The 26,437-nt window shown below is 41.6% G+C and overlaps 1 protein-coding gene across 1 annotated transcript in view; it reads right to left on the bottom strand.

Moving 5' to 3' along the window:
• Positions 1-26,437, bottom strand: part of LOC106605119 (glutamate receptor ionotropic, kainate 3) — a 120,792-nt gene that overhangs the window by 15,901 nt on the left and 78,454 nt on the right. The window contains exons 6-12 of the mRNA XM_045718370.1: positions 25,074-25,244; positions 23,930-24,073; positions 22,914-23,021; positions 19,516-19,629; positions 14,556-14,759; positions 6,864-7,087; positions 423-541 (exon numbers count right to left, since the gene is read on the bottom strand). Coding sequence (XP_045574326.1) covers positions 423-541; positions 6,864-7,087; positions 14,556-14,759; positions 19,516-19,629; positions 22,914-23,021; positions 23,930-24,073; positions 25,074-25,244 — 1,084 coding nt within the window. The remainder of the gene's footprint in view (positions 1-422; positions 542-6,863; positions 7,088-14,555; positions 14,760-19,515; positions 19,630-22,913; positions 23,022-23,929; positions 24,074-25,073; positions 25,245-26,437) is intronic.

Genomic DNA, 26,437 nt, shown 5'->3' with positions numbered 1-26,437 from the left:
AAACGTCAACCTTGTGGCCATAGCCAACGCCAGCGAGGAGTGACAGCTGGCATTTGTCAGACACGTTCTCCAACTTACCCTTTCGTCCCAAAACACAAACAGCTGTGTTATGGGGGAAACAAATGCAACCGTGTTTTCTGTCTTTACCTGCCACATTCTGACAGGTGTTTGACACCTACTTTCTCTCACCACTCCTGTTTCTATGAGCAGGCAGGGAGGTGACAACAGCTTTCTTTTGTAATGTACGTCTGAGCTGCAGTTGTTCCTGACAGGCAAGTGTATTCTAAAACAATGGAAATTAGGTAGCTTGTCAGTTAAAGAGGTGAAGAGAGGGAGGGTGGCTGCGCAGAGGAGGAAGGGAGTGGAGGGGGGACTGTTGCTTTTGACAGGTGAAAGAGGGAATAAACTAGGCTATACCATACCTTGCTGCATGAGGGAGCCCACACCGAACCAGAAGCTGTTAAGGAGGGTGAAGTTGTTCTCCACCACATCGGATCCGGGATTGCAGGGATGGGCGTCGTACCATTCGTATGGACTGAATCTACAGGGAGACAGGTGGAGAATGATATCAGGAACAAAGGCTCCAGTGTACCACAATTTCGGCATAATAGTGTATTGTTACTGTGGGGCTCAGTTAACCCTGATGAGGCATGGGGAAAGAGATAATGTGCATTAGAATTCAATCCCTTTCTCACCAACATCAATATCAATATAGAAATAACGGATACTCATGTAGCCACCAATGTTTGCATATAGAAATTATATACAAAGAGAAAAATTAGTTTGAAGGAAAACTATGACTCAAAGCAGTTTAATAATCAATGATATAACTGTGTTCATACTGTAATATGGGGATGGGGGGGTAATATAGGGATTTAAACAGATCTGAAATATGGCTCCCAAGTTTACATGTTTTATGCATGGGTATACCTATCTTGGATTCATTTCATGCTCTTGGCCAGTAATCCTGTGGCTTTTGGGTTTCAACCATAGTAATGCATCTCAAATTGGTTCTAATAAGACCGGAACAGAAGCTGTGCTTAATAATACATTCTAGTTCTCTGCATCGAATGCTCTCCGCTGGATAGAGCACTCCTGATGTGTCCTTGAGCCTAGCACTTAACCTGAATTTCGCCTGACAAAACCACCCATGAAGTGTTAGCCTACGGTGTCCCTAAAGAACTGTGCAACTGTGGGCACAAATTACAGGGTGCAAAAGGAGACATATTTTCATATGGCTTTTTACTCGCTGTAAAGATGTCCACATGTATTGTTTTCAGTAAATTGATTGTTAGTGGTACATTTGACATAGCATTTGTCAGTTGTGTTAACGTGCTCTTATGTGTCCTTGATGATAGCTGTCTGTCAACCCTGTTCAAATCAAAAAGTTTGCCGTACCTTTATATATCTCTGTGCTCAAAGGTAGCCAACTGTACACAAAAATGCCACTTTCAGGACGACAGATATTGAAATGTCATTTTGTGATAGAACGTGAGGCATGCAACGCTGAAAATGTAGTAGTATAAAACCTGTGAAGCCCGTGGATCCATGTCCTCTGCCATTTAGTGTAACCTCTTTTCAAGGTGCTGCACACCATAAATCCTTTAATATAGATGAAACAGTCACTTTTAAAGGCTGATGGAGAGATAAAACATGCTAAATGTCAGTGATTTCCCTTCCTGAAATTAATTTGGAAAATATTTTCAAATACGATCTGATTTATTCGGGGTGTTTTGCTGTCAGAGGAGAGGAAGAGGAGGCTTAGATCCTTCGAAAGCAAGATAGCAACTCTTCTTAAAATATGCTGCTTCTATTTACTGACTTTCGTGAAAGTTGGCCAATGAGTGGAGAAAATAAGGTAACTCTATATTTTGATAGTCCATCAGTAACATTTTAAACTTAATATCTACTAACCCTAGCACTAAACCTAATCTTAACCCTTACCCTTATTCTAAACCTAACCCTAACCGTAACCTTAGCAAGCAGCTGCTATCAACAAATAGTTTGTTGATAGTATGATGCTCTACAGATTATCCAAATAAAGTATGACCGAAAATGATCCCGAAAATAGTCTATTTTCAAAAAGAAGAAACTAAATCAAGACCTTTAAGTTGGATGTCAAATGCCAATGCTCTATTTTTACCTCGTCAGTCACTGTGACATTTACTTTGAGCGATATTTGTGTGTGAGGATCATATACAGTGTCAATAAAGTGTCTTACGATACATTAGTTTATTTAATGCAGTGCTTCCCAAACTTTTTATAGTCCCGTACCCCTTCAAACATTCAACCTCCAGCTGCGTACCCCTCTAGCACCAGGGTCAGCGCACTCTCTAATGTTGTTTTTTTCCATCATTGAAAGCCTGCCACACACACACACACACACACACACACACACACACACACACACACACACACACACACACACACACACACACACACACACACACGATTTATTAAACATAAGAATGAATGTGAGTTTGTCACAACCCGGCTCATGGGAAGTGACAAAGAGCTCTTATAGGACCAGGGCACAAATAATAATAATATAATAATATTCAATAATTTTGCTCTTTATTTAGCCATTTTACATATAAAACCTTATTTGTTCATCAAAAAGGGTGAATAACTCACCACAGGTTAATGAGAAGGGTATGCTTGAAAGGATGCACATAACTTTGCAATGTTGGGTTGTATTGGAGAGAGTCTTAGTCTTAAATCATTTTCCACACACAGTCTGTGCCTGTATTTAGTTTTCATGCTAGTGAGGGCCGAGAATCCACTCTCACATAGGTATGTGGTTGCAAAGGGCATCAGTTGCCAAGACAAGAAACTCGGAGCGCAGCCCTCTCCAGAAATCTGGCAGTGGCTTCTGATTAAATTACATTTTCACAGAACAGCTTGTTGCAATTTCGATGAGGCTCTCTTGTTCATATATCGGTAAGTGGACTGGAGGCAGGGCATGAAAGGGATAACGAATCCAATTGTTTGTGTCGTCCGTTTCGGGAAAGTACCTGTGTAATTGCGCACCCAGCTTACTCAGGTGCTTCACTATATCACATTTGACATTGTCCGTAAGCTTGAGTTCATTTGCACACAAAAAAATCATACAATGATGGAAAGACCTGTGTGTTGTCCTTGTTAATGCAGAAAGAAAAGAGCTACAACTTTTTAATCATAGCCTCAATTTTGTCCTGCACATTGAATATAGTTGTGGGGAGTCCCTGTAATACTAGACTCAGACCACTCAGGTGAGAAAAAACATCACCCAGATAGGCCAGTCGTGTGAGAAACTCATCATCATGCAAGCGGTCAGACAAGTGAAAATTATGGTCAGTAAAGAAAACTTTAAGCTCATCTCTCAATTCAAAAAAACATGTCTATACCTTGCCCCTTGATAACCAGCACACTTCTGTATGTTGTAAAAGCGTTACATGGTTGCTGCCCATATCATTGCATAATGCAGAAAATAAACGAGAGGTCAGGGGCCTTGCTTTAACAAAGTTAACCATTTTCACTGTAGTGTCCAAAATGTCTTTCAAACTGTGAGGCACTCCATTGGCAGCAAGAGCCTATCGGTGGATGCTGCAGTGTACCCAAGTGGCGTCGGGAGCAAGCGTTTGCACGCGCGTTACCACTCCACTATGTCTCCCTGTCATGGCTTTTGCGCCATCAGTACAGATAGCAACACATCTTGACCACCAAAGTCCATTTGATGTCACAAAGATGTGCAGTACTTTAAAAATATCCTCTCATGTTGTCCTGGTTTCCAGTGGTTTTCAGAAGAGGATGTCTTCCTTAATTGACACCCCATAAACGTAACGGACATATACCAGGAGATGTGCCAGGCCTGCCACGTCTGACTCATCCAGCTGTAACGAATAGAATTCACTGGCTTGTATGCGAAGCAGTAATTGTTTCAAAACATATCCTGCCATGTAACTGATGTGTCGTGAAAAAGTGTTGTTTGATGAAGCAATGTCTGTATAGTTTTTTGGGCCTTTTCGACCAGCATTGTCCTAGCCATATCCGCCGAAGCAGGAAGAATTAAGTCCCCCACAATAGTATTGGGCTTGCCTGTCCTAGCCACTCGGTAGCTCACCTCTTATTAATGGTATCTGTTGCTTTTATACATGTCTTACTACTCGAAAGTTGTCTTTATTCTCGCTCAAAAAACTCCCGTGGCTTATAATTACACATTTTCATGTTTTAAATGCCTGCGCAAGAGTGAAGGTTTCCCGTGAGAGAGTAACGGTTAATGTGATTGGATGTTAATTATTTGACTAGGCTACCTGTATTTGACATTGTGTTGTTATTTTGCTGAACACTAGATGGTTTAATTTTATTTTTGGCAGTGAAACGAGGCTACTCAGGCAAGAAAAAAACCTCACCCAAATGTATAGCCCCGTTGTAAAATATAAAATGTACTGTCCGAAAATGTGAAGACATTGGCATTGCCCGTACCCCTGGGGAATGCCTGATTTAATGGAACGCTTTGCATCTCCATTTGCCTCCATTTAATGGGGAAGGTGTTTAAAGATGGCGGCATCCATGCACTTAATACAAATTCGTTGTTAAACAAATTCTCTGTATTGTTCATTGCTCTATGTTACAATATTTTTGTATCGTCATTAGCACAGTATGTACAGTATACATGAACACAATTTAAGCAGACAATTTTAAAAACAAAAAAGTAGATTGTGCTGATTTATTGGCGCATTGAACCATGTCACGCACCGTAATTTAAAAACTAAATGGATGGTTGTAAAACCATGACGTCATATTTTAATTCCAAAATCTTTGTGCATTTCATTAAATCTGGTCACACTCTAATGATGCAACAATCTCTCAGAAAAATCAGTCCTCTAAATAGCCTGAATGAGATTCAGAAAGCAAACCCTCGCCTCTCCCTCATTCTCGAGCAGCTAGACAGACAGCAGAAGCACCTGAAGCGGTAACTCAAAGAAATTGAAACTTGGCCAATGTGTTGCTATTTGAAAAGATAAGGATGACTGGGGAAAAACTCCATTATTACACACTTGCTAGAGCGTAAGTTCTTATCAACATTGGCATGGTATAGAATAAGTCTTATTTTGTAATCTGTATTCCAATGCCCATTTTTATCTTATGGAATTTCAAAGATATATTTTCCAGTTCCTGGATAGTGTATTGCAGCATTGAAGCTTGTGATGATTTCTACCCCACTAGTTACATCCTTAAAGAGATCCCAGGTTTTAAGAGCACTGGTAAGGCAAGTGCATATACTCTGCCGGGCACCGCTCAATGTTTTCTCTTTCGTACTTAGAGCATGGTTGCTTGTGATTCATTTTCTGTTTTCACGCTTCTGTAAGCACTCGAGTAGGTTTCCCATATTGTTGACCTATAGTCATGGATTCCAAGATGGCTGTGGCAAAACATAAGGTTTAGTGCTTTCATAGTTCTCTTCTCATGAGTGCCTGCTCAGTGACATGGATCGTGATTGTCCAGAAAAGCTTTTGACTTCAAAGTTGTCTGAATTGTTTTAAACTATAGACTATCAGTACAGTACGTGCCTACCTGATATTGGACACATACATTTGCCTCTTTCGTCAAAGCGTTCTGTTTTTTCTAACATCTCAAGCACCCATACATCAAACTGCTATTCGAGCCTTATTTTGGCTCAAATCACTTGTGCTCGCTTTCTAGGCAGGTCTCCAAAGAATGATGCAACAGTCAGAGATTCTTTTCTAGTTATACTTATAGAACAGGGTGCTAAAACGAGCTTGTGAGCTTGTCTCAAGACATAATGGAAGAGGTTTGAGGAGTGCAGCTGGCTCCTCTCAGAACCCCAAGCCCGTTCAAAAGCTCCACATTCTCCGAACTTCCTCAAGCACCACTCTGCATTTGGAGGCACCAGGAAGCGGTGAGAAGCAGTGACAATGACCACCCAAGGCGAGGAGGATGCCTGTAAGTGGCACATGGATTCTTTTCTTTCTCTTTTATGTAAAGAATGCCACAAAATCTCAGGAACACATAGGGAAATATTTAAAAAATCTGAGATACTCTTCAATGATCTCAATCTATACTAATTTCATGCATTTACTAATAAGTTCAACTTTCAATGATTTTCAATGATTTGTGGGGAATGTGGAAATGATAACAAGCACAGGTAAATGTCATGAGGGACATTATTTTTTATTATTATCAAATGTATTTTCCCAGGTATCGGCAGGTATTTATTTCTATACATTTCAAAGATGAAAGTTGTTCAAAGAAGCATTACAACTGCAGAGAAATTATACAGGAAACGCTTTGAATTGGAGAGCATAACTTCGCTGGTGGTTTTCTACTCTCATCCTTTTCTTCCACTGCTGGGCTCCACAGAGAGCCCACGCTGACATAACTGCCTTGATCACTACCCACCAGCTCACACAAAATGTTGGACTTGTACCAATTGAACATGGACCTACTGCCGAGTAGAGACCTCTCCTTATCCCCAAATGATGGAATCACTTGAGACGATCATTGACTGACTCAGTTCTGCAGAGATTCGGATTGGCCAGCCTCCTTTTGTGCATTATATCTACCCAGATAAAACATTTCCACATAGCTGCAACCATACACAGTTGCGGGCATTAAAATGTTAGGTTGCGCCGTGGTTTTGGCATGTTCAACATGGTGCTCTCCTAGTGAGAGACAGTGTTGTCACAAGAAACTATATCGCTGTGCAAATAATTTTTTTATCTAACTTTTTAGTGCCTGCAACTGTAACTTAGCTCTACAAGTAGAATAAACAAAATATATCACTCTCAATAAAGTTCAATAAACACAAACACACACAGACAGGCAGAACAGGACGTAGCCAAGACAGGTCTGGGACTCACCTAGCGATGACGAAGAGGACACAGCTGACGCCTAGGTAGGCCAGCAGGATATAGACCCAGATGTCAGGGGTCATGGGGTTGAGGAAGGAGAAGAAGCCGTTGTTGGTGGTGTTGGGCTTGCGATACAGGATGCTGATGCCCATGCTCATGAAGGGCTTGGAGAAGTCCACGACCTTCTCACGCAGGTAGGTAATGGTAAGAGGGGCCACAGCCAAGTCGGCTCTCTGTAGGTGAGACAAGAGAAGGGACGATCAGTCAAACAATCAGACCCTTTTGCTAACTTTATTACCTTTCTTACCCCAAAGTCATAAGACTGCTGAACAGTTAATTAAACAGCTACCCGGACTTTGTGCTTTTCACCCCCTACCTACAATACATGCACATAGTGCTTCAATCAATCATTCACCTAACCAAACCTACATGTACATATTACCTCAATAAATCACCCAACTACCTCGTACCCCAGTACACTGACTCGGTACCGGTAATCCTTGTATATAGCCTGTATATAGCCGCATTATTGTTATTGTAGTGTTATTTTATTACTATTTTATTTGTATGCATTTGTTCATTTTCTTACTTTTTAACTGCATTATTGGGAAAGGACTCGTAAGTAAGCATTTCACAGTAAAGTCTACACTTGTAGATTGGCGCATGTGACTAACATTTGATTTGAGCTTCTTTTGCTGGTACTTTCATATGTTCTTCAGGTATTTTTGAAAATCATAGATCTGCATGAACCATTGTTGTTACATCAAAAAGGTACATGAAACTTGAAAACCAGTTTGAGGAAAATAAAACACATTGTTAGTTTCATAACAAGTACAGTGGCTTGCGAAAGTATTCACCCGCTTGTCATTTTTCCTATTTTGTTGCCTTACAACCTGGAATTAAAATAGATTTTTGGGGGGTTTGAAATCATTTGATTTACACAACATGCCTACCACTTTGAAGATGCTAAATATTTTTTTATTATAAAACAAATAAGACAAAAAAAAAAACGGAAAACTTGAGCGTGCATAACTATTCAACCCCCACAAAGTCAATAATTTTGTAGAGACACCTTTTGCAGCAACTACAGCTGCAAGTCTCTTGAGGTATGTCTCTACAAGCTTGACACATCTAGCCACTGGGATTTTTGCCCATTCTTCAAGGCAAAACTGCTCCAGCTCCTTCAAGTTGGATGGGTTCCGCTGGTGTACAGCAAAGTCATACTACATATTCTCTATTGGATTGAGGTCTGGGCTTTGACTAGGCCATTCCAAGACATTTAAATGTTTCCTCTTAACCAATCGAGTGTTGCTTTAGAAGTATGCTTAGGGTCATTGTCCTGCTGGAAGGTGAACCTCCATCCCAGTCTCAAATCTCTGGAAGACTGAAACAGGTTTCCCTCAAGAATTTCCCTGTATTTAGCGTCATCCATCATTCCTTCAATTCTGACCAGTTTCCCAGTCCCTGTCAATGAAAAACATCCCCACAGCATGATGGTGCCACCACCATGCTTCACTGTGGGGATGTTGTTCTCAGGGTGATGAAAGGTGTTGGGTTTGCGCAAGACATAGCATGTTCCTTAATGGCCAAAAAGCTCAATTTTAGTCTCATCTGACCAGAGTACCTTCTTCCATTTGTTTGGCGAGTCTCCCACATGCCTTTTGGCAAACACCAAACGTGTTTGCTTATTTCTTTCTTTAAGCAATGGCTTTTTTCTGGCCACTCTTCCGTAAAGCCCAGCTCTGTTGAGTGTAAGGCTTAAAGTGGTCCTATGGACAGATACTCCGATCTCCGCTGTGGAGCTTTGCAGCTCCTTCAGGGTTAACTTTGGTCTCTTTGTTGCCTCTCTGATTAATGCCCTCCTTGCCTGGTGGGTGGCCCTCTCTTGACAGGTTTGTTGTGGTGCCGTATTCTTTCCATTTTTTAATAATGGATTTAATGGTGCTCTGTGGGATTTTCAGTTTCAGATATTTTTTTATAACTCAACCCTGATCTGTACTTCTCCACAACTTTGTCCTTGACCTGTTTGGAGACCTTGCTTGGTGGTGCCCCTTGCTTAGTGGTGTTGCAGACTCTGGGACCTTTCAGAACAGGTGTACATATACTGAGATTATGTGACACAGATTGCACACAGGTGGACTTTATTTAACTAATTATGTGACTTCTGAAGGTAATTGGTTGCACCAGATCCTATTTAGGGGCTTCATATCAAAGGTGGTGAATACATATGCACGCACAACTTTTCAGTTAAAATTGTATTTGAATTTTTAAACAAGGTATTTTTTTTATTTCACTTCACCAATTTGGACTATTTTGTGTATGTCCATTACATGAAATCCAAATAAAAATCTATTTAATTTACAGGTTGTAATACAACAAAATAGGAAAAACGCCAAGGGGGATGAATACTTTTGCAAGGCACTGCATTAAGTCCTGTAACATATGACATCATTTGATCAAATAAAAGTTATGTTGAACTTTACACTAAAGTAATTTAGTGGAGAACACAGGTTGCCCCCTCCCTCCAATTTTTCTCCAATCTTTTTTGTTGTTGCTCTCTACATAAGGAATTATGAACACCTGCCCCAATGAATCACAAGAAACATTCCCACATGCTTTCCCACCAGCTTCTCCCCATGCCCCCACTATCTGGAGCCTGGTGCCTTCTGACTAGCCTAATATAGCTCTCTGAGATACTGCCCTGGCAGGGTCTGACGGCGAACGTTGCGGCCCATGATTTTGCGTCTGGCTGCATATTCAGAAGGTCACCATTTACATTGCCTCCCCCCACACCTCCAACACATTAGGGTTGGACAGGAGATTAATGAAACCAGCTGCTTGGTTCACGCTTGGATAACTCCCTTCCTCGGAACCGAAGGAAACTCACAATGGGGTTTGGGCCAATCTCTTTTTCTTCCTTTTTGAGTGGTGGCAGAGGAACAGCGCTCAGTGTGCTAGCACCAGAATGTCCCTGATGGAGGTCAGTTAAATTAGGTATTGGTGTGTACATTGGCAAGTGTGGAGGATGTCTAGTTCTGTAGATCATATGAACGTCTGAATTACCAGAACCCTGCTCATTATAAAGAACATGCTCATAAGTATTCCAAGGAACAAATGTAGCTGATCTGTACTACCCAACCCAACATTATTTGGACAATCAAAGACATACTGTAATTTGTTTTGTAATTTGTAATGTATGGACAAGGCTGGCAATGCCCTTCAAGCCCCTTCATTTATTTGCTTAGCTGACATGCTGCCATTACAATGTAGAACAATAACCACCAACATTTGAAAAGAAAATGCTTCTGTGGTGTCATTGACATATTTTCTTTGCTGTCACTACCACAGCTCAGTCACTCCCCCCTTCCAACAAAATGACAAATAACTGTTCTAACATTCAGAGCAGTCAATGGGGGTCAGTTTAAGAAAATGGTCGAACTCTGCGTGTGACTGTTTGGATTATACCTGTGCCTGTGGCCAACACTGTGGTGGCTAAACACAAGAAAGCTTAACAAAGAGACCGTGTGGGCACAGGAAATCTGTCATGTGGTGCAATCCACTGTGCCCTCATTAAACATTTTCGTTTACAACGCACACCCGCTTCCTCTGTTCTCTGCCGCCGACCGCCGCTTTTCAAGCTAGCTGCCACTCAACCGGAAGACCTAGCAGCAGGTGATCCCAGCCAATCTCAGCCAACCCTATGGTGGGCTAATATACACGCTGCACGGCTATTTTCTGCTTAGACACGTATTGCCGAGTCCACGCGTGTGATAGTACCCTGCTGAGTGCCACATGGCTCTGTGTTATCTGTGGGCGTGCAGATGGTATTGTAAGCTTAGAGCTGTGCTACCTTCATACTACCACCCCTGATGACATTCTGTAGGATACATACAATTACACCTAGATCAACACTCCCATCAGAGGTTAACTGTAACAATCTATAACAATCTGTGTTACCTGCAGTCCCTTGACATTTACTGGTTTTAACGTTTGAGGGGTTTGATTATTTAGTCTTATAGGTGTATTGAATGATAATCTTGGACAGCGCCGGAGAGCATTTGCCTCACAAATGACACAGTTCGCCACATTTCCTGTACCTCTTAACTCGATGATTGTTTTACAAAGATTTGCATACGGTGCTCCAACTGCCTCATTGTCCACCACTGTTTCAATTTGCATATATGACTAGAGAAATGTAGTCCCGGGTAATTCCATCGTCTGACTCTACAGTACGTCCCACTTGAATAGCAAAGGATTGCAGAGTGATAATGGAATTTGCATTACTATAACATCATCCAATCCTTCAAGTAGCATTCTAAAGCACAAAAACACTATAATGTAGCAGAATAATGTAGCTGTGGTTGTTGATGCAATTGAAAGTCATGCTGCCCGTCCGTCAAAATGACAGCTCTGACCACTATCCCGCCCTCAGTAGTCAAAACCCCCTCCGCGTTCCACTGTAAAACCAATCAGGTCTGCGACCCTCAGATAGAGACCCACGTGCATGTACGTGCCTAGGACTGCAAATAAAGCCCTTTTTCAATCCAATATCTTGCCAAGGTCCCAAATCCAGTCTGCTATCTCTACATGTAGACAATGAGATGCGTGGCTTGCCGTGGCGTGCATTGGTTTCGCCGTAACCTTCCTGTGTATCTGTCGGCGCAAGAGATTAATTGAACAGAAACAAATGATGTGTTAAGCTCGCTATTAATACTGGCATCAACATCGTGATTAATTGGATCATCTATTGTGACTAAATCAAGTTTAACATGACCTGTTGCATAATTTAACGCCTTTCCCACAATGCCCTTTGACTTTGTAGTGGGCTTTAACGACTCTGAGGAAAATAACGGCCGCTATGCTGCACATGGGCACGGAAGGCTTTTTCTATTTAATTAGCCACAATACACACACACTCTTTCTCATTCAAGACTTATCCCATTTCTATTTACACACAACGGCCAATTAATCATGCATATTATGCACATTTACATGTGTATGCATAGACAGAAAGATATTCTTGTGACGCACACAAAGTTTGACCTGTAGGTGAGACACACTGCAATACTTCTTTCTTTGTTTATTCAATAGTACAATCTCAGGAAATGTATATAAAAACACTAACCCAGCTACATGCATGCATGTTTTTAGAAATCAGAGACAATTCGCTCCTTCCTACACGTTGACATCAGTTGACATCAGACATAACAACAAAGACTTTATTTTGTCATTCCACATTTGCTTCTTTGTTTGACAGGGCTCGGTGACCTACAAAAGATGAATGAAGGCTTACAACTGCTTTTAATAAACCCACACGAGTACTGCACCGTTGAGTAATGAAACAATGATTTATGTGAGATTGTGGGCTGACAGGATGAATCAGCTAAAAACAACCGCAGACGGCTTTGTTTTGCTTGTTGTCTTCCTTAAACCAATTAATTAATCTAACTAGGTGACACGTTTGGTGCGTTGTCAATAGTAAACGGCAGCATTGTAATGTAGTATGGTGGGGGTTAATAAATATCTGAAGGAAATGCATTTAACCGATAAATAACATTGACACTGTCCATTAATATAGCAACCCCTCCCCGTGTACTATTTCTGTTTGTTTTTCAGAAAGATTTGTTTGCTGTCACTGTCATCTGAGCTCATACCTCTGTTCATTTGCATAAAAGCATCCCGGAAACATATCCATGACTTCCATTGGATGTCAAACCTGCCAGCACATTAGCCAATGACGCATGGTGATTCTGGTTTGGGATGAACAGAATGCAGCACCACGGCCATGATTCCAATCCTTGGGATAAGGTTGTCAAATCAAATTGTATTGGTCACATACATGTGTTTAGCAGATGTTATTGCATGTGTAGCGAAATGCTTGTGTATCTAGCTCCAACAGTGCAGTAATATCTAACAGGTAATGTCTAACAATTTCACAACAATACGCACAATTTACTTGTATGGACACCAATATCCATCCAAGTTCCTCATGGCAATCCCAGGTCAGCTCTCTTGAGCTGACTCCAAAGTGTCCTTTTCCTGTCTGCTGATTCAAGATCAGCTTATCAGTATAGACAGGAGGAAGAAAAGTTCGGAGCCAAAAAATAGAACCAGCTAAATAAATCCATACACTGTAGCAGTGGTGATGCTGTGTAGGCTATTCAAATAAAGAGCAGTAGCACAGGGAGACAGTCTATAGCACACTTACCCTTTACATACTGTGCAAGGAACATACTAGATCAAAACCTAGTCCTATATTACTGTATTCTACAAACATGATGAGGATAATAGGCAGACCTACAGTACGTAATATCTGAATGGAACATTGGTGTTCTTGATTACTCTACTATCAGCTGACATTACTCTCATGGAAGCAATAGACCCAAATACAGTAGAACTGTAGAAAACATCAGGAAGCATCCTCATTTCTACCAAAGCCAAGATAAGTGTTTAGGAATTACTGGGCACAGAGACCTCTTCAGCCAACTATTTAACTGTGAGGAACTGCTGAGAGTGAACTCAAACCATAAATCAAAACATGGAGGACCGCTTGAATTAATCTGCATTGTACTAAGTATATGTTGCCCATAACACACTATAGGGGGCAAATGTGTTGGAGTGCACTGGCTACAGTACAAAGTACATTTCACAGCATGGGATATATGAATGGAGATAGATACAGGTGGTCTGAAACTTGCTTTGTTGTTTTCAAATGTGCTCTACTGTATTGTCTAGATAGCTTTGAAGCCCAGACTGAATCACATTGTTTCCCGTAAAACAAAAGTGAAAGACTGAAATCAGTGTGTATATCCAGGCTATTGTCTAGATAGTGTCTATTGGTAACATTCAACTCTGTCAAATCAAATGAAATCGACTTTTTATTGTCGCATGCTTCGTAAACAACATGTGTATACTAACAGTGAAATGCTTACTTATACAGGCCCTTCAAACAATGCAGAATACAATAATGATAATGATAAAAAAATAATATAAAAAAAATAGTAAGCTGCAATAACATACATGCGTAGCCTATCTTTACTGTTCATTAAGAAGAAAGCATGTATTTCTATAAGCAACATTTCCTGCCTTAATCTCTTAGTTCCCCCTCAAGGTTACAGATATCAACCTGGATCTGACTATGGTAGAGATTAAGTGCTGCGGCACTAGCCCACCTTTCCTAACCCTTTCTGCACCTAGCCATTGACTCGAACCGTCCAACTCCCACCCTCTCCCTTCTCTAAATGCCACTTAAGCTATTACAACTTTTCCAGCCGAGCACATCGTTGACCAGGGGGGCTGAGGACAAGGAGAGGGCGATGGGGAGGGACACTCTCAACAGACTAGCAGGGCACTGTCCTTGTTGTCAATGTCAGCTATATTTTATCAGCCTTTGATGCTTTCATCAAAGGCAACTTTAATATGTTGCTATACTTTTATTCTTCATAGTATGTCTTAAATCCTTATATTTGTTGTAAAAAAAAACACATTAAGTTTGATTGTGATAAGTTTCAAATCAGATTCTAACAGACAAAAACAGGGTCCCAACAAACAAGACAAATGATTTGAAACAGGTTTGTCTCAGAACTAAATTATTGAATCTGTAGTCAAAACATCTAATAATTTACAATGTTGAACACCAGCTATAAGCAATAGTAAGACAGTAATAGTAACAGTCAGAAGGTAAATGATAGTCCAACTCACGTGTTCCATCAGCTCCTTGATCATGCCGTTCCACTGGCCCTTGTCGTCCTGCGATCCGTACTTCCCATCAGGCACCAGGCGGATCTCGTAGGTGAAGCCCAGGATGCTGGCCAGCTCCTTGAGCAGGTCGATACAGAATCCCTCGAAACGGTCGTTGCCCACCAGCGCCTTGTCAGACTTCTTAAGCATGACATATGGCTCCTCCTGCGCAGACACAAAAAATCTAATGGAAACCAGCGTTGAGGTCAGCTTTTTCCATTTGTTCTTCGGCACACGCACCTAATTGAGGCAAAGTGATCTGGGCTGATAAGTCGTTGTTGGGCTGATAAGTGCTGATAAGACAGGAAGACTCCGGTCCAATGTGTGGTTAGCTGTACTGTATGTTTAAATATGGACGAGTGGAATGGTTTTCCTTGCATTAATAGAATGTACAGTGCATTCGGAAAGTATTCAGAGCCTTTTACTTTTTCCACATTGTGTTACGTTACAGGCTTTTCTAAAATGTATTAAATAAATACTTTCCCTCCTCAATCTACACACAATACCCCATAATGACAAAGCAAAACATTTTTTTTTTATTTTACTGCAAATTAATACCATATTCAGACTCTTTGCTATGAGACTCAAAATTGAGCTCAGGTACATCCTGTTTCCATTAACTATCCTTGAGATGTTTCTACAACTTGATTGGAGTCCATCTGTGGTAAATTCAATTGATTGGACATGATTTGGAAAGGCACACACCTGTCTATATAAGGTCCCACAGTTGACAGTGCATGTCAGAGCAAAGACCAAGCCATAAGGTCGAAGGAATTGCCTGTAGAGCTCCGAGACGACAGGATTGTGTCGAGGCACAGATATGGGGAAGGACACCAAAAAAATGTCTGCAGCATTGAAGGTCCCTACGAACACAGTGGCCTCCATCATTCTTAAATGGAAGAAGTTTGGAACCACCAAGACTCTTCCTAGAGCTGGCCTCCTGGCCAAACTGAGAAATCGGGGGAGAAGGGCCTTGGTCAGGGAGGTGACCAACAACCCGATGGTCACTCTGAAGGAGCTCCAGAGTTCTGTGGAGATGGGAGAATCTTCCAGAAGGACAACCATCTCTGCAGCACTCCACCAATCAGGCCTTTATGCTAGAGTGGCCAGACGGAAGCCACTTCTAGGTAAAAGGCACATGACAGCCCTGCCAAGTGTTACGTCTGGAGGAAACCTGGCACCATCCCTACAAGGAAGCATGGTGGTGGGAGCATCATGCTGTGGGGGCGGTTTTCAGCGGTATGGACTGGGAGACTAGTCAGGATTGAGGGAAAGATGAACGGAGCAAACTACAGAGAGATCCTTGATGAAAACCTGCTCCAGAGCGCTCAAGACCTCAGACTGGACGAAGGTTCAACTTCCAACTGTCACGTCCTGACCATAGTAAGCTGTTATTTTCTATGGTAGAGTAGGTCAGGGCGTGACAGGGGGGGTTCTAGTTTAGTTTTTTCTATGTTGTTATGTTCTAGTTTTGTATTTCTATGTTGGGCTTTGTTTGGGATGATCTCCAATTAGAAGTAGCTGGTCATCGTTGTCTCTAATTGGAGGTCATATTTAAGTTGGTGTTTGTCCCACCTGGGTTTGTGGGAGATTCATTTTGAGTAGTGTATGTTTCACCTCTGTGTCACGGTTTGTTGTTTTGTCATTCAGTTTATTTATGTATTGCTTAGTTTCACAGTGTAAATAAAATGTGGAACGACACACACGCTGCACTTTGGTCCGCTTCTCCTGTCGACAACCGTGACACCAACAGGACAACGACCCTAAGCACATAGCCAAGACAACGCAGGAGTGGCTTCAAGACAAGTCTCTGAATGTCCGGACTTGAACCTGATCAAACATCTCTGGAGAGACTTGAAAATAGCTGTGCAGCGATGCTCCCATCCAACCTGACAGAGCTTGAGAGGATCTGCAGAGAAGAATTGGAGAAACTCCCCAAATACAGATGTGCCAAGCTTGTCGAAGACTCGAGGCTGTAGTCGCTGACAAAGGTGCTTCAACAAAGTACTGAGTAAGTGGTCTGAATACTTATGTAAATGTCCTATTTCAGCTTTTTATTGTTAATAACTTTGCTACATTTTTAAAAACCTGTTTTTGCTTTGTCATTATGGGGTATTGTGTGTAGATTGATGAGGGGGAAAAAACTATTGAATACATTTTAGAATAAGGCTGTAACGCAACAAAATGTAGAAAAAGTCAAGGGGTCTGAATACTTTCCAAAAAGTATTTGACAGGAAAATCTATCTGATTTAAGTGACGGCTATGCTGTGCAATCTGAGAAATGTACAGCATGCAATAGGAAGTCTCGTTGATATACAATAGATGGTGAATCTAGGCACTCCAAAATAGCCTCTGCAGTCAGCCAACCTTCCCTGGCCGTTCCCCCTCCCACATCCCTGCCTACTGCCCCTTGTAGACATTGTATACTACAGTGCGATGCAGTTCATGGTCAGAGAGCCAGTGGTCTTTACTGCCCTGTAATATTCTCCCTGGCTCCTCATAATATCAGGTGGAAGAAAAGCTTGATTAAGAATAGAATGCTTCAATGAAATGGAACATGCCTGAAATGTTGCTGTCTCCAGGTAATGCCTATTGCCATGAACAATGGTTAAACTATAACCATGAACAATGGTTAAACTCTCAAAGAAAAGATGGCGGATGGCTCGATATTTCCATTTATTTAATGTCTTCCACTATCTGTCTGCAAAATAGGGCCCATAGATATCCCACTGTGCATTTTTTGAAGACATGGTTGTCCACTTCCTCATGGGCTATTTATTATTTATTGCTTCCGATGGTCAGCCATACAATTAATAATGAAGTCTGTTCATAAGCAGAGTAATTGATTCTCCAGTCAAGGTGACCTCTGCTTTTGTATTCCCATCGGCCACGTCTTTGTGTTACACAAAGCTGCTAGGAAAGCCGTTAAAGAGGGGGGAATAACCAGTCATAACACGGTTTACCACTCGGTCAGAAAAACGTGTGTTTCACAGGGTGGGGTTAGCTATGCTTATGGTGGCAAAGAAAGGGATTGATGTATATTATAATGATGCTGTGGCAAAATATGGAAATCACCGTTGTTTCAAATCATGTTGTCTTGATGGTAAATGCCTTGAAGGGAGGTCTTGGTGGAAGAATCAAAACACATCTAACACCCCTGGTTTAGCACATCCTAGTCTGACACTTATCATGTGTCCTTTTCTACACCCAAAATACCATCTCAGGGACAGAAAAATGTAGAGTAAATAATTGGCTGCAATCCTAATATGTAGCTAGTTGGCCGTTTGCAAATAGGACGTTACCTTTAAATACATGATAACCAAGGAATACTTGATAATAATGCATTTAGATAGAAAGCGAGAGCTTAGTGGAAAACTTTGTTCAAGTTGTCCAATTATCTTGATCCGAAAGTTTGCGTGTTGAGGGGGGAAGAAAAAAGTCATTACCATCTGTTTCTAGCCTTCCCAACTCTTTAAATTCCCCAAGGTTTGGACTCAAATCAAAGTGTTTAAACCAGTTTCACACTCTCTAGCACAGCATGGGTTTACATAAGAAAACGGGGAAGGAGATATGCAGACACAGTTACAGGCAATGGAGTGAAAACAATTAATGTGAGAGCTGGGAAAAACATTAAATATCTTAATCTCTTCGTAGAATGCGAGAAGTTATCGCCATAAAACTGTCAGACGTCTTATTCGCAGATCGCTGCGATCCGTTTGATGCAATGTCATTAAGCTCAGAATGGATAAAAAACACAGACACTGATATTAGTGCTGCTGATGCTCTATTCTCATTCTGCTTTTACAATCTAAAAGTGTTGATTTCTAGAATACTCCATGATACACTGTCAAAAGATGCAGCTGATCCTTGCAAGTGGCTGATTTGGACCTAAACCTTACTCCTGGATTGAAAAGCATGTCCAATGGGGAATTTCCATAGGAAATGTTTTTTAGTCCATGAATAGGCTTAATCTGGCTCAAAGAAACTGACCCTAAATCTTATTATTTTGTGTGTTTATTTTTGGCTGAAGCTCTAAACAACACCTGTTTATGGTTCTATTTCTTGTCTTTGTGATTGAAGTTGCTACTCCCCATGGTTGGCACCAGAAGGCACTGATTATATCTCTTCTAAACCTCACTCGGTCATAATTATAGCCTTGCGCTCCAATCGAGGCTTAATGAGAGTGTTTATCATTGTTGATAACTTGTGTGTCCGTCGAGAAAAAGCTCGTGGGGGACGTTCATTGTCAGGACCTCGGTGATAGCTCCACAAAGACCCTCGAACCTCCCAGTTCCCAGCGTATGAATACACAATAGACCATCTGCAAATGAATGTGGAAAACTGGTGGGAGAGAACACCTGTTTATTTCCTAACATGTAATTAATGGATATTTTATACGTAGACTGGTCCAGTGTGGCTCCCTGTCTTCTTCTCTACGGGCTCCTTGCACTGCAAGTGCCTCACATCCCCATGGTGATCTTAATGTGACATAATGATGATCTACAGTACATCCCTTGACAATCCAAGCTGCACTCAGATTGGCGAGGTAAATTCCAGGTGGTGTTCAGTTAATTCACTGTGATTAATTTGACAGATATCTCTGATTTCCCAGTCTGAGTGATGGTAGCGGAGAGGGCCTCAATGCCAAACATGTTTTTTCAACCTACTAACATGGACCATGTTTAAAGATGTTATTTTTCCAAATGTAAATGATACATAACTCGCAAGAGAAAATGGGTTTCCCTGTAATCCCTGTAAAATACTGAATGATAAGACACTGATATATAAAGTACCATCTCCTAAGGTAATGTTTTGAGTAGCTTGTCAAGCAGAAATGCTCAAATCTGAGAGAGAGAGAGAGAGAGAGAGAGACAGAGAGAGAGATCCTTCACAAAGGGATGATCAAAGTCAGCTAACCTACCAGGATGGTGGTGATGACCAGGGAACGGTTGGCCAGCGAGTCTGTGATGTTCATCCCTTTCCGCTTGGGCACCTCGGTGATGTTGAGACCTCCGGACGCACTCCACTTCCCCACCTGTGGGAAGATGAAAAGCGTGTAAGAGTTCGACTTCACCTTTCTACTGCGGCAACTCATGACCCTGACTTCCCACAAGCCCTGCTGCATTAGCGCCCACCGGGACACATTTCCATTAGCTGATTGGCTGTGTCACCTCTGGACACACTATACGCCATGAGGTTATTGGGAGAGGAAGTGGTGGGATGTGGAGGCAGGTTCTAAATGAATTGACATTGTAGGAGAGAGAAGTCTAAGAAATCAAATCGTTCTGTTGGGAATGATGGAATTATGATGGATATGTTTCACTTCATACTGGTGTTACGGTTTGGAACATTACATTTATTATTATTACATTTAAGTCATTTAGCAGACGCTCTTATCCAGAGCGACTTACAAAATGGTGCATTCACCTTATGATATCCAGTGGAACAACCACTTTACAATAGTGCATCTAAATCTTTTAAGGGGGGGGGTTAGAAGGATTACTTTATCCTATCCTAGGTATTCCTTAAAGAGGTGGGGTTTCAGGTGTCTCCGGAAGGTGGTGATTGACTCCGCTGTCCTGGCGTCATGAGGGAGCTTGTTCCACCATTGGGGTGCCAGAGCAGCGAACAGTTTTGACTGGGCTGAGCGGGAACTGTGCTTCCTCAGAGGTAGGGGGGCCAGCAGGCCAGTGGAGGATGAACGCAGTGCCCTTGTTTGGGTGTAGGGCCTGATCAGAGCCTGAAGGTATGGAGGTGCCGTTCCCTTCACAGTTCCGTAGGCAATCACCATGGTCTTGTAGCGGATGCGAGCTTCAACTGGAAGCCAGTGGAGAGAGCGGAACATAAATAATATGCAAAAATACGAAATTTGTCTAAAATGTAATCGAATTTAAACAACATAATTCAGTAGTAGTCTCCTAAGATGAACACGAAAACATTGTGTTGTGTTCTGCAACTTTAGCGTATCAAAAGGTATCAGACTCTCCAAACTGTCACCTGTCACCCCTTCAGGTGGCCTTGTTCTAAAAATACCAATACCTTGTGAATATCATAGCTTATGAATTGTTGAAATGAAGAGGGAGCACAGCCTTGTCGAACTCCTACAACAAACATTATTTTCACTTGCAACGCTTCTCTGATAACACACACAATAGGTAATTGGAGCACTTTTCTGAATGCAGGAAAAGAAGATAGGTTGTTAGTTTCTGTGTAGTATGTGTGTGAGCAACGTGGAGAGAAAGTGGGAGAGCAATCAAATATCATTTCCTGATCAATGTCTTCCATTTAGACTTCCATTTAGGCTTCACAATCTACTCCTTTCGCTAGTTAAAACACATACAGAAACCAGAGCATTAAAAATAGCAAACTAGATAAGCATCCTAGCGTGATTATCATATGGTTATTTCAGGTCTGGTATCTTTGCAGTTTTGTGCCCTTAGGAATGTAGCAAAACACAAATCCTACAATTCATTTTGAAAAGAAAGCCCAGCATGGGGTTGTCGGCAATGGAAATATAAAAGCTTGATATTGCTGGCAGAGAAGTTCTGCTCTGAGTAATCTCACGAAGATAAATACCAAAAGATCAGAGCAAATAAAAGGAGTTGCACTAGAGTAGTGCCTTCTGGGCAAAAAAAAAGCCCCTTCCATACTGTCGCGACAACTCTGGAACATATCATTACCATAAAATAGTCAGTCCTGTAGACTGTCGGTAACGATCTAATTTTGCATGTCAACTTCGCAGTCACTCGCTTTCGCTACTCTCCTCCTTCCCATCCTCCTCTCTTTCTCCTTCATGCGTAACTACCAAAGTGCCATTTAATATTCACAGGGCTGGCTGGCACTCGAGGTGGATCCGTTTAAAAGGTACACAAACACGCTGCATCGCAGCCAGCGTGAAAAACACCTGATAAAGTCCTTCTGTCTGATCCACTGAGGAGCATATGCTCGAATTTGAAAAGCATATTAGTTACAGCTTGTGTGGAAAAGCCCCCCCAAAAAAGGACTACGCAACTGAAGAGAAGAGCTGCTTTAAAAAATATCCATGTCTTCCACTCTGCATGCCAGCCTAGTCTTACTAATTGTGGCCAATTAACTCAATTCATTAAATGTGTATAGCCAATGAAGCAATTCAAAAGTTATTTACTCATGCCACTACAGGGAGAAGAGAGCTTCTGATTTTTTTTCTTCCCTATTTTATATTAATGTCAGTGAATTTTCCACTCCGACTGGAAACCTCTCCTAATTCCAGTATGAGCTCAAACTCGGGCTAATATTCAATTAGGGCAGATTAGGCCTAAAAGTCGCTATCTTTACTGGCTAGAACAGTTAGCAAAAGCCGATTCCACAGATATAATGAGACAAAATCCTGCAATCCATTGAGTACTGTGGGATAAGTAACAAGCTTGAGACCAGGGATGTAGAAAAACACACAGTAGGCCTATATAGCATGTCTTTCATGCTGGTTTTAGCACACTAAAGATGTGCAAATAGAGCAGTAGACCCAGCACAGCAGAAGAATGAGATACGGAAATAGTTTGGCGCATTGTGGTTGTTCCAGCCTGGAGCTGCAGTGATATTCTGAGCTGACATGTCCTAGCTATTATACAGGCTCATACAGGCTCTGCCATACGGGAGCTCTTGAGGAAGTCATAATGGCACTTATCTCGAGTTAATGTTTCCATAATGCATGACAAACCCATATCACCACAAAGCAGTTAATAGTCCGCAGGGTGCTACTCTGCCTTTTAAAATAACACAGGAAGTTATTATTATCCTTCTTCATTACCAACTTTTGACTTTATTTTGTGGGTAAAACAGTGAGGTTTATACACCTCATTAGCAAACAGCGTTTCGGGCAACAACTCGAATTACCATTTGAGACTTGCAATTAACACTTTAATGTCTTCCCTCATCCAATTTGCTTTATGATCCATTAACGTATGCTTATGTTTGAACAGCCCATTGGCTTCCTTGTTAGGAGGTAAATGATACTGTCAAATGGAGACCGTTGTGCATTATTTGTTCCATATTAAAGAAGAAAACTGGAATGGATTTCAGATTTTCACTCTAGACGATTTAACAGGGGATATGCAAAACAAATGTTACGTCCTAAGAGAGAAAGAGAGTATAGTGTATTGTGGAGATGATAGATAAATCTGTGTAGGTGTAAAATCACCAGGGTATGGGTTTATTGTTGTATTTTTTTCCCTATGTCCTCAGACTGAGTGAAAACCTAAACTATTAGGTAACACTATACTTCTTTAAAGTGTGGTTAGTTTGATAGTTGAAGTCATTGTGGTAAGGAAAGAGGTGTGTTACCTTCTCCAGGCCCTCCTCTTTCAGGCTGATGATGTCCAGGTCAAAGTCTGTGCGGAGGCCACTGGTCCTGTTGAACGACAGCCTCCCCGTCAGGCCTTCCCAGTGAGACTGCAGACAAATACACACAACCACAAATGAACACTCATTCATTAAAGCACGTGAGTACGCACACATGTAAAAACAAACATCAAGGCCACACACACACACACACACACACACACTGGGCTGCATTTCATTTTTAATTACATTTCACATCCCAACGCCTCAGAAACATTTTCTCCGAGACCACAGTGTTAATTAAAGACCATGTCCTTCACTTGTTTCCACACAAGGGAGAAAAAAAAACACATAACTGCCCATCATTATGATCGACTGATATTCCCCCCCCCCAGAGCCCTCCTCCTGTTTCTCCGCGCTCACAGAGATGTGTCTGATACCCCTGGCAATGATGGAGCTACTGATGAAGCTATGGAGCTAACACATTCCCCTCACTTATACTCCGGGCTCTGGCCTTGTGATGTTCGGTACACTGGGCGCCGTGTCACCATGTTCTACAGCCTTAATCTGACTATTCTGAGTCACAGTCATCACACACTCTCTTGTGAAATGAAACAAGAGCTGATTATACGACTTGCCTGTTTCAAACAGTCTTATTGTGAACAGAAGGGCACACCAGTTTCCCTTTTCAGTAAAAATAGGACACAATGTGAGTTTTGCCATCTGTAAATCGGTTATGAATACAGGGAATTTAGCTGGAGAGATTACATTAACACAGCTTTGAGTAGTTCATTACTTTGAGACACTATCCATCAATAAGAGATTTTTCCAGATAACATTGTTTTTGTCTGTAAAATGAATGTTGCATGATTACACAATGTTTCCTTCTTTTCCAAATGTAATTGCATTTGTCAAATGGATTCAGAGACAAACAGTACGGCATCCACAATCTCCTAATATGGATGCCACACACAAGATCAAACATCAACACCGAACGAAAACAAAACGCTCAGCATCACCTCTTTGATGAAGTTCATAAAGCGTCCGCCGAACCTCCATGGTTTGTGGCGGTGGCACTGCAGCGAGTTGACCGTCATCTGTGGTGCGTGCTGGTAGGAGACGGACACGATGTGGACCGCGTCGTACGTCAGAGCAGCATCTGTCTGGAATAAATGGGGACATTATTTCAGCTGACGGCTGTGGACAAGGGGAGTCCACTCCCTTAGCACCAGCAGCAGCAAAAGTGTTTGAGAAAAAGCTAACAAAGGGAAATCAAAGTGCTCAGACGTTTCTTATTTTCCAGATAGCATGCCCGAGAAAGTGAGCTCAATTCCTTTTGTAAATATGGATATGAACGTTTCCAGGCGAGTAAGACGAAATTAAAGGCAGCCTACCTTGATGTTTGTGTCACCTAGATTCTATCTCTTACGGAGTTCCGGGAGCAATTAAAAGTGCATACTACACGGAGCGAGCGCACTCCTTTCCATAAAACCCCTCCTTCTCCATACAGAAATAATGAGACCTGTGAGAGTGCCGTGTGGGTGTATCTGAACCCCAGTCAAATCCATTAATAGATAAACAAACAACGAGGGATTGCAACAATATAATATTCATATTGAATATACCACGTACATGTATAACTCTTTATCTTCCATTAGCGACGCTCGCTTATTAAGTTAGAGCGTAAAAGGAGGCTTTATTGGAATATCAGGGATGGGATTTGTGATTATTGGATTTAGACCATTGTGATGGGATTTGAGAATGATTATGAGCTCCCCTGAATACATTGAATGAATTAGTTCAGAATTTAGTAGACTGTGAACATCCTGCTTCCAAGTGCTTCTTATCTGACTTCATGATGATAACAGGCCCCAAAAGTTTCACCATTGTCATTCTCATTAGCATAATTGGTGGTACGTAGCAGTAGTAGTAATGGTAGTAGTACTGTTACTAATAGTAGAGATACAGTGGTAGTACTGTTACGACAGATGAGACTATAATGTTCTATCTGCATTTCTTCCCAAAATGTCATTATTGAAATAAAATGTTGAGAGTAGGGCTGGTGAAAGACACACAGTATTTAGATATCAATATGATGTCTTTCATGCTAATTTTAACATACTATCAGCCTCAGAGATCCACAACAGAAGACCAAAAACATACCGTCATGATCCCCTCCAGGAGGCCCGAGTCGGGCTTGGGAGGTATCTGCCTCTCTTGGGACCACTTCTCAACGATGGACGCCACCTGAGGGTTGTCCACGTTGAGGATGCGGAAGCCGGTCATGTTGACGCCACAGAAACGGTAGGGCTCCAGGTCGATAGCCATGAGGTCCTTCAGAAAGAAAGGGATGAAACAAAGAGTAGATGATCTTGTTTCGCTTTAGACGGCTGGGATTGGGGCCTCGTTGTTACTGTTAGAGAAGAGAGGATAGAGAGGGTGGTAAATGGGAGATATATTCAAGTGAAAGAAAGGATTGAGCTTTGAGCCGTCTGGAGGATAAGGGTATGGTGTTTCAAGTGTAGTGTGTGCCTCAGTCAATGAAACCAAACACAAGGCGTTGGTGTCAGTCTCTCTCAGTGTGGTTAAAACCATTCACTAATCCTCATTCACAGAGGCATTTTGCTATGGTACAGTAGGTTGGTTCACTTAAACTACTAGATGGAAACCATGTTGAATGGTTGACCTTAACATGGCATTACAAATTGACTTCCTCCAATGTAATTCAACCTGAACCTTCATGACTATACACATCCCCAACTGCAAGTATAAACGAAACCCTTTAATGCGAATTACCATGATACAGGGGGACCAGGTAAAACAGTGCTTTGACTCCTTTATCATGTCTCAAAGCTTTGTGTTGGCTGGTTGTTGTGCAGAAGTAAAACCTGAAGGCATGACCTTTTACCTTGTGTTCTGCCACTGTGGCTTATCCTAAATATTCCCTGAGTAAATGAGACAGACGGCGTTCATCGCCTAAAAGGGGAACCACTTCATCTGCTGGATCCAATTAATAATGCAGTCACTACAGTCCCTCCACAACCCATAAGCAAACACAGATTTCTCTGAGCAACTGTAATTTCTAGGGCAGCCATTCCGGCTCAAGTGTGAAGTCACATGTCGACACATATCATGTTGGAATGTGCCACGGGGCCCAGGAAAAGACATTTGGAGGAACATAATAGATATTTCATTAGCACCCTGTGGTGTTAGTGCTGGGGGAACGGGAGCGTGTAAGACACACACTGAAGACCGCTTGCCTCCAGATACAGAAAAAATAAAAAAATTCTCTCCACAAGCAGTAGGGTTCATATGGCACTTTTTTTTCTTATTTTTTTAAGTCCCTGTTGTACAAATGCCATTTGTGGGAAACAATTTTCTTCAGGTTATGTGCACCAGGTTTATTGCCAAACATACAAGTTCCTTAAAAATAATGTTTTGACAAGAAATTGTGATGTTGTAAATTATTTTATAACTCAAGCACACATTCAAACAGCCATTCGAAGATTGTGAGTTGTTGAGGGCAA

This window comes from Salmo salar, chromosome ssa05 (genome assembly GCF_905237065.1).
Source record: "Salmo salar chromosome ssa05, Ssal_v3.1, whole genome shotgun sequence".
Classification (NCBI taxonomy): domain Eukaryota; kingdom Metazoa; phylum Chordata; class Actinopteri; order Salmoniformes; family Salmonidae; genus Salmo; species Salmo salar.
This window is presented reverse-complemented; position numbering and strand designations above follow the sequence as displayed.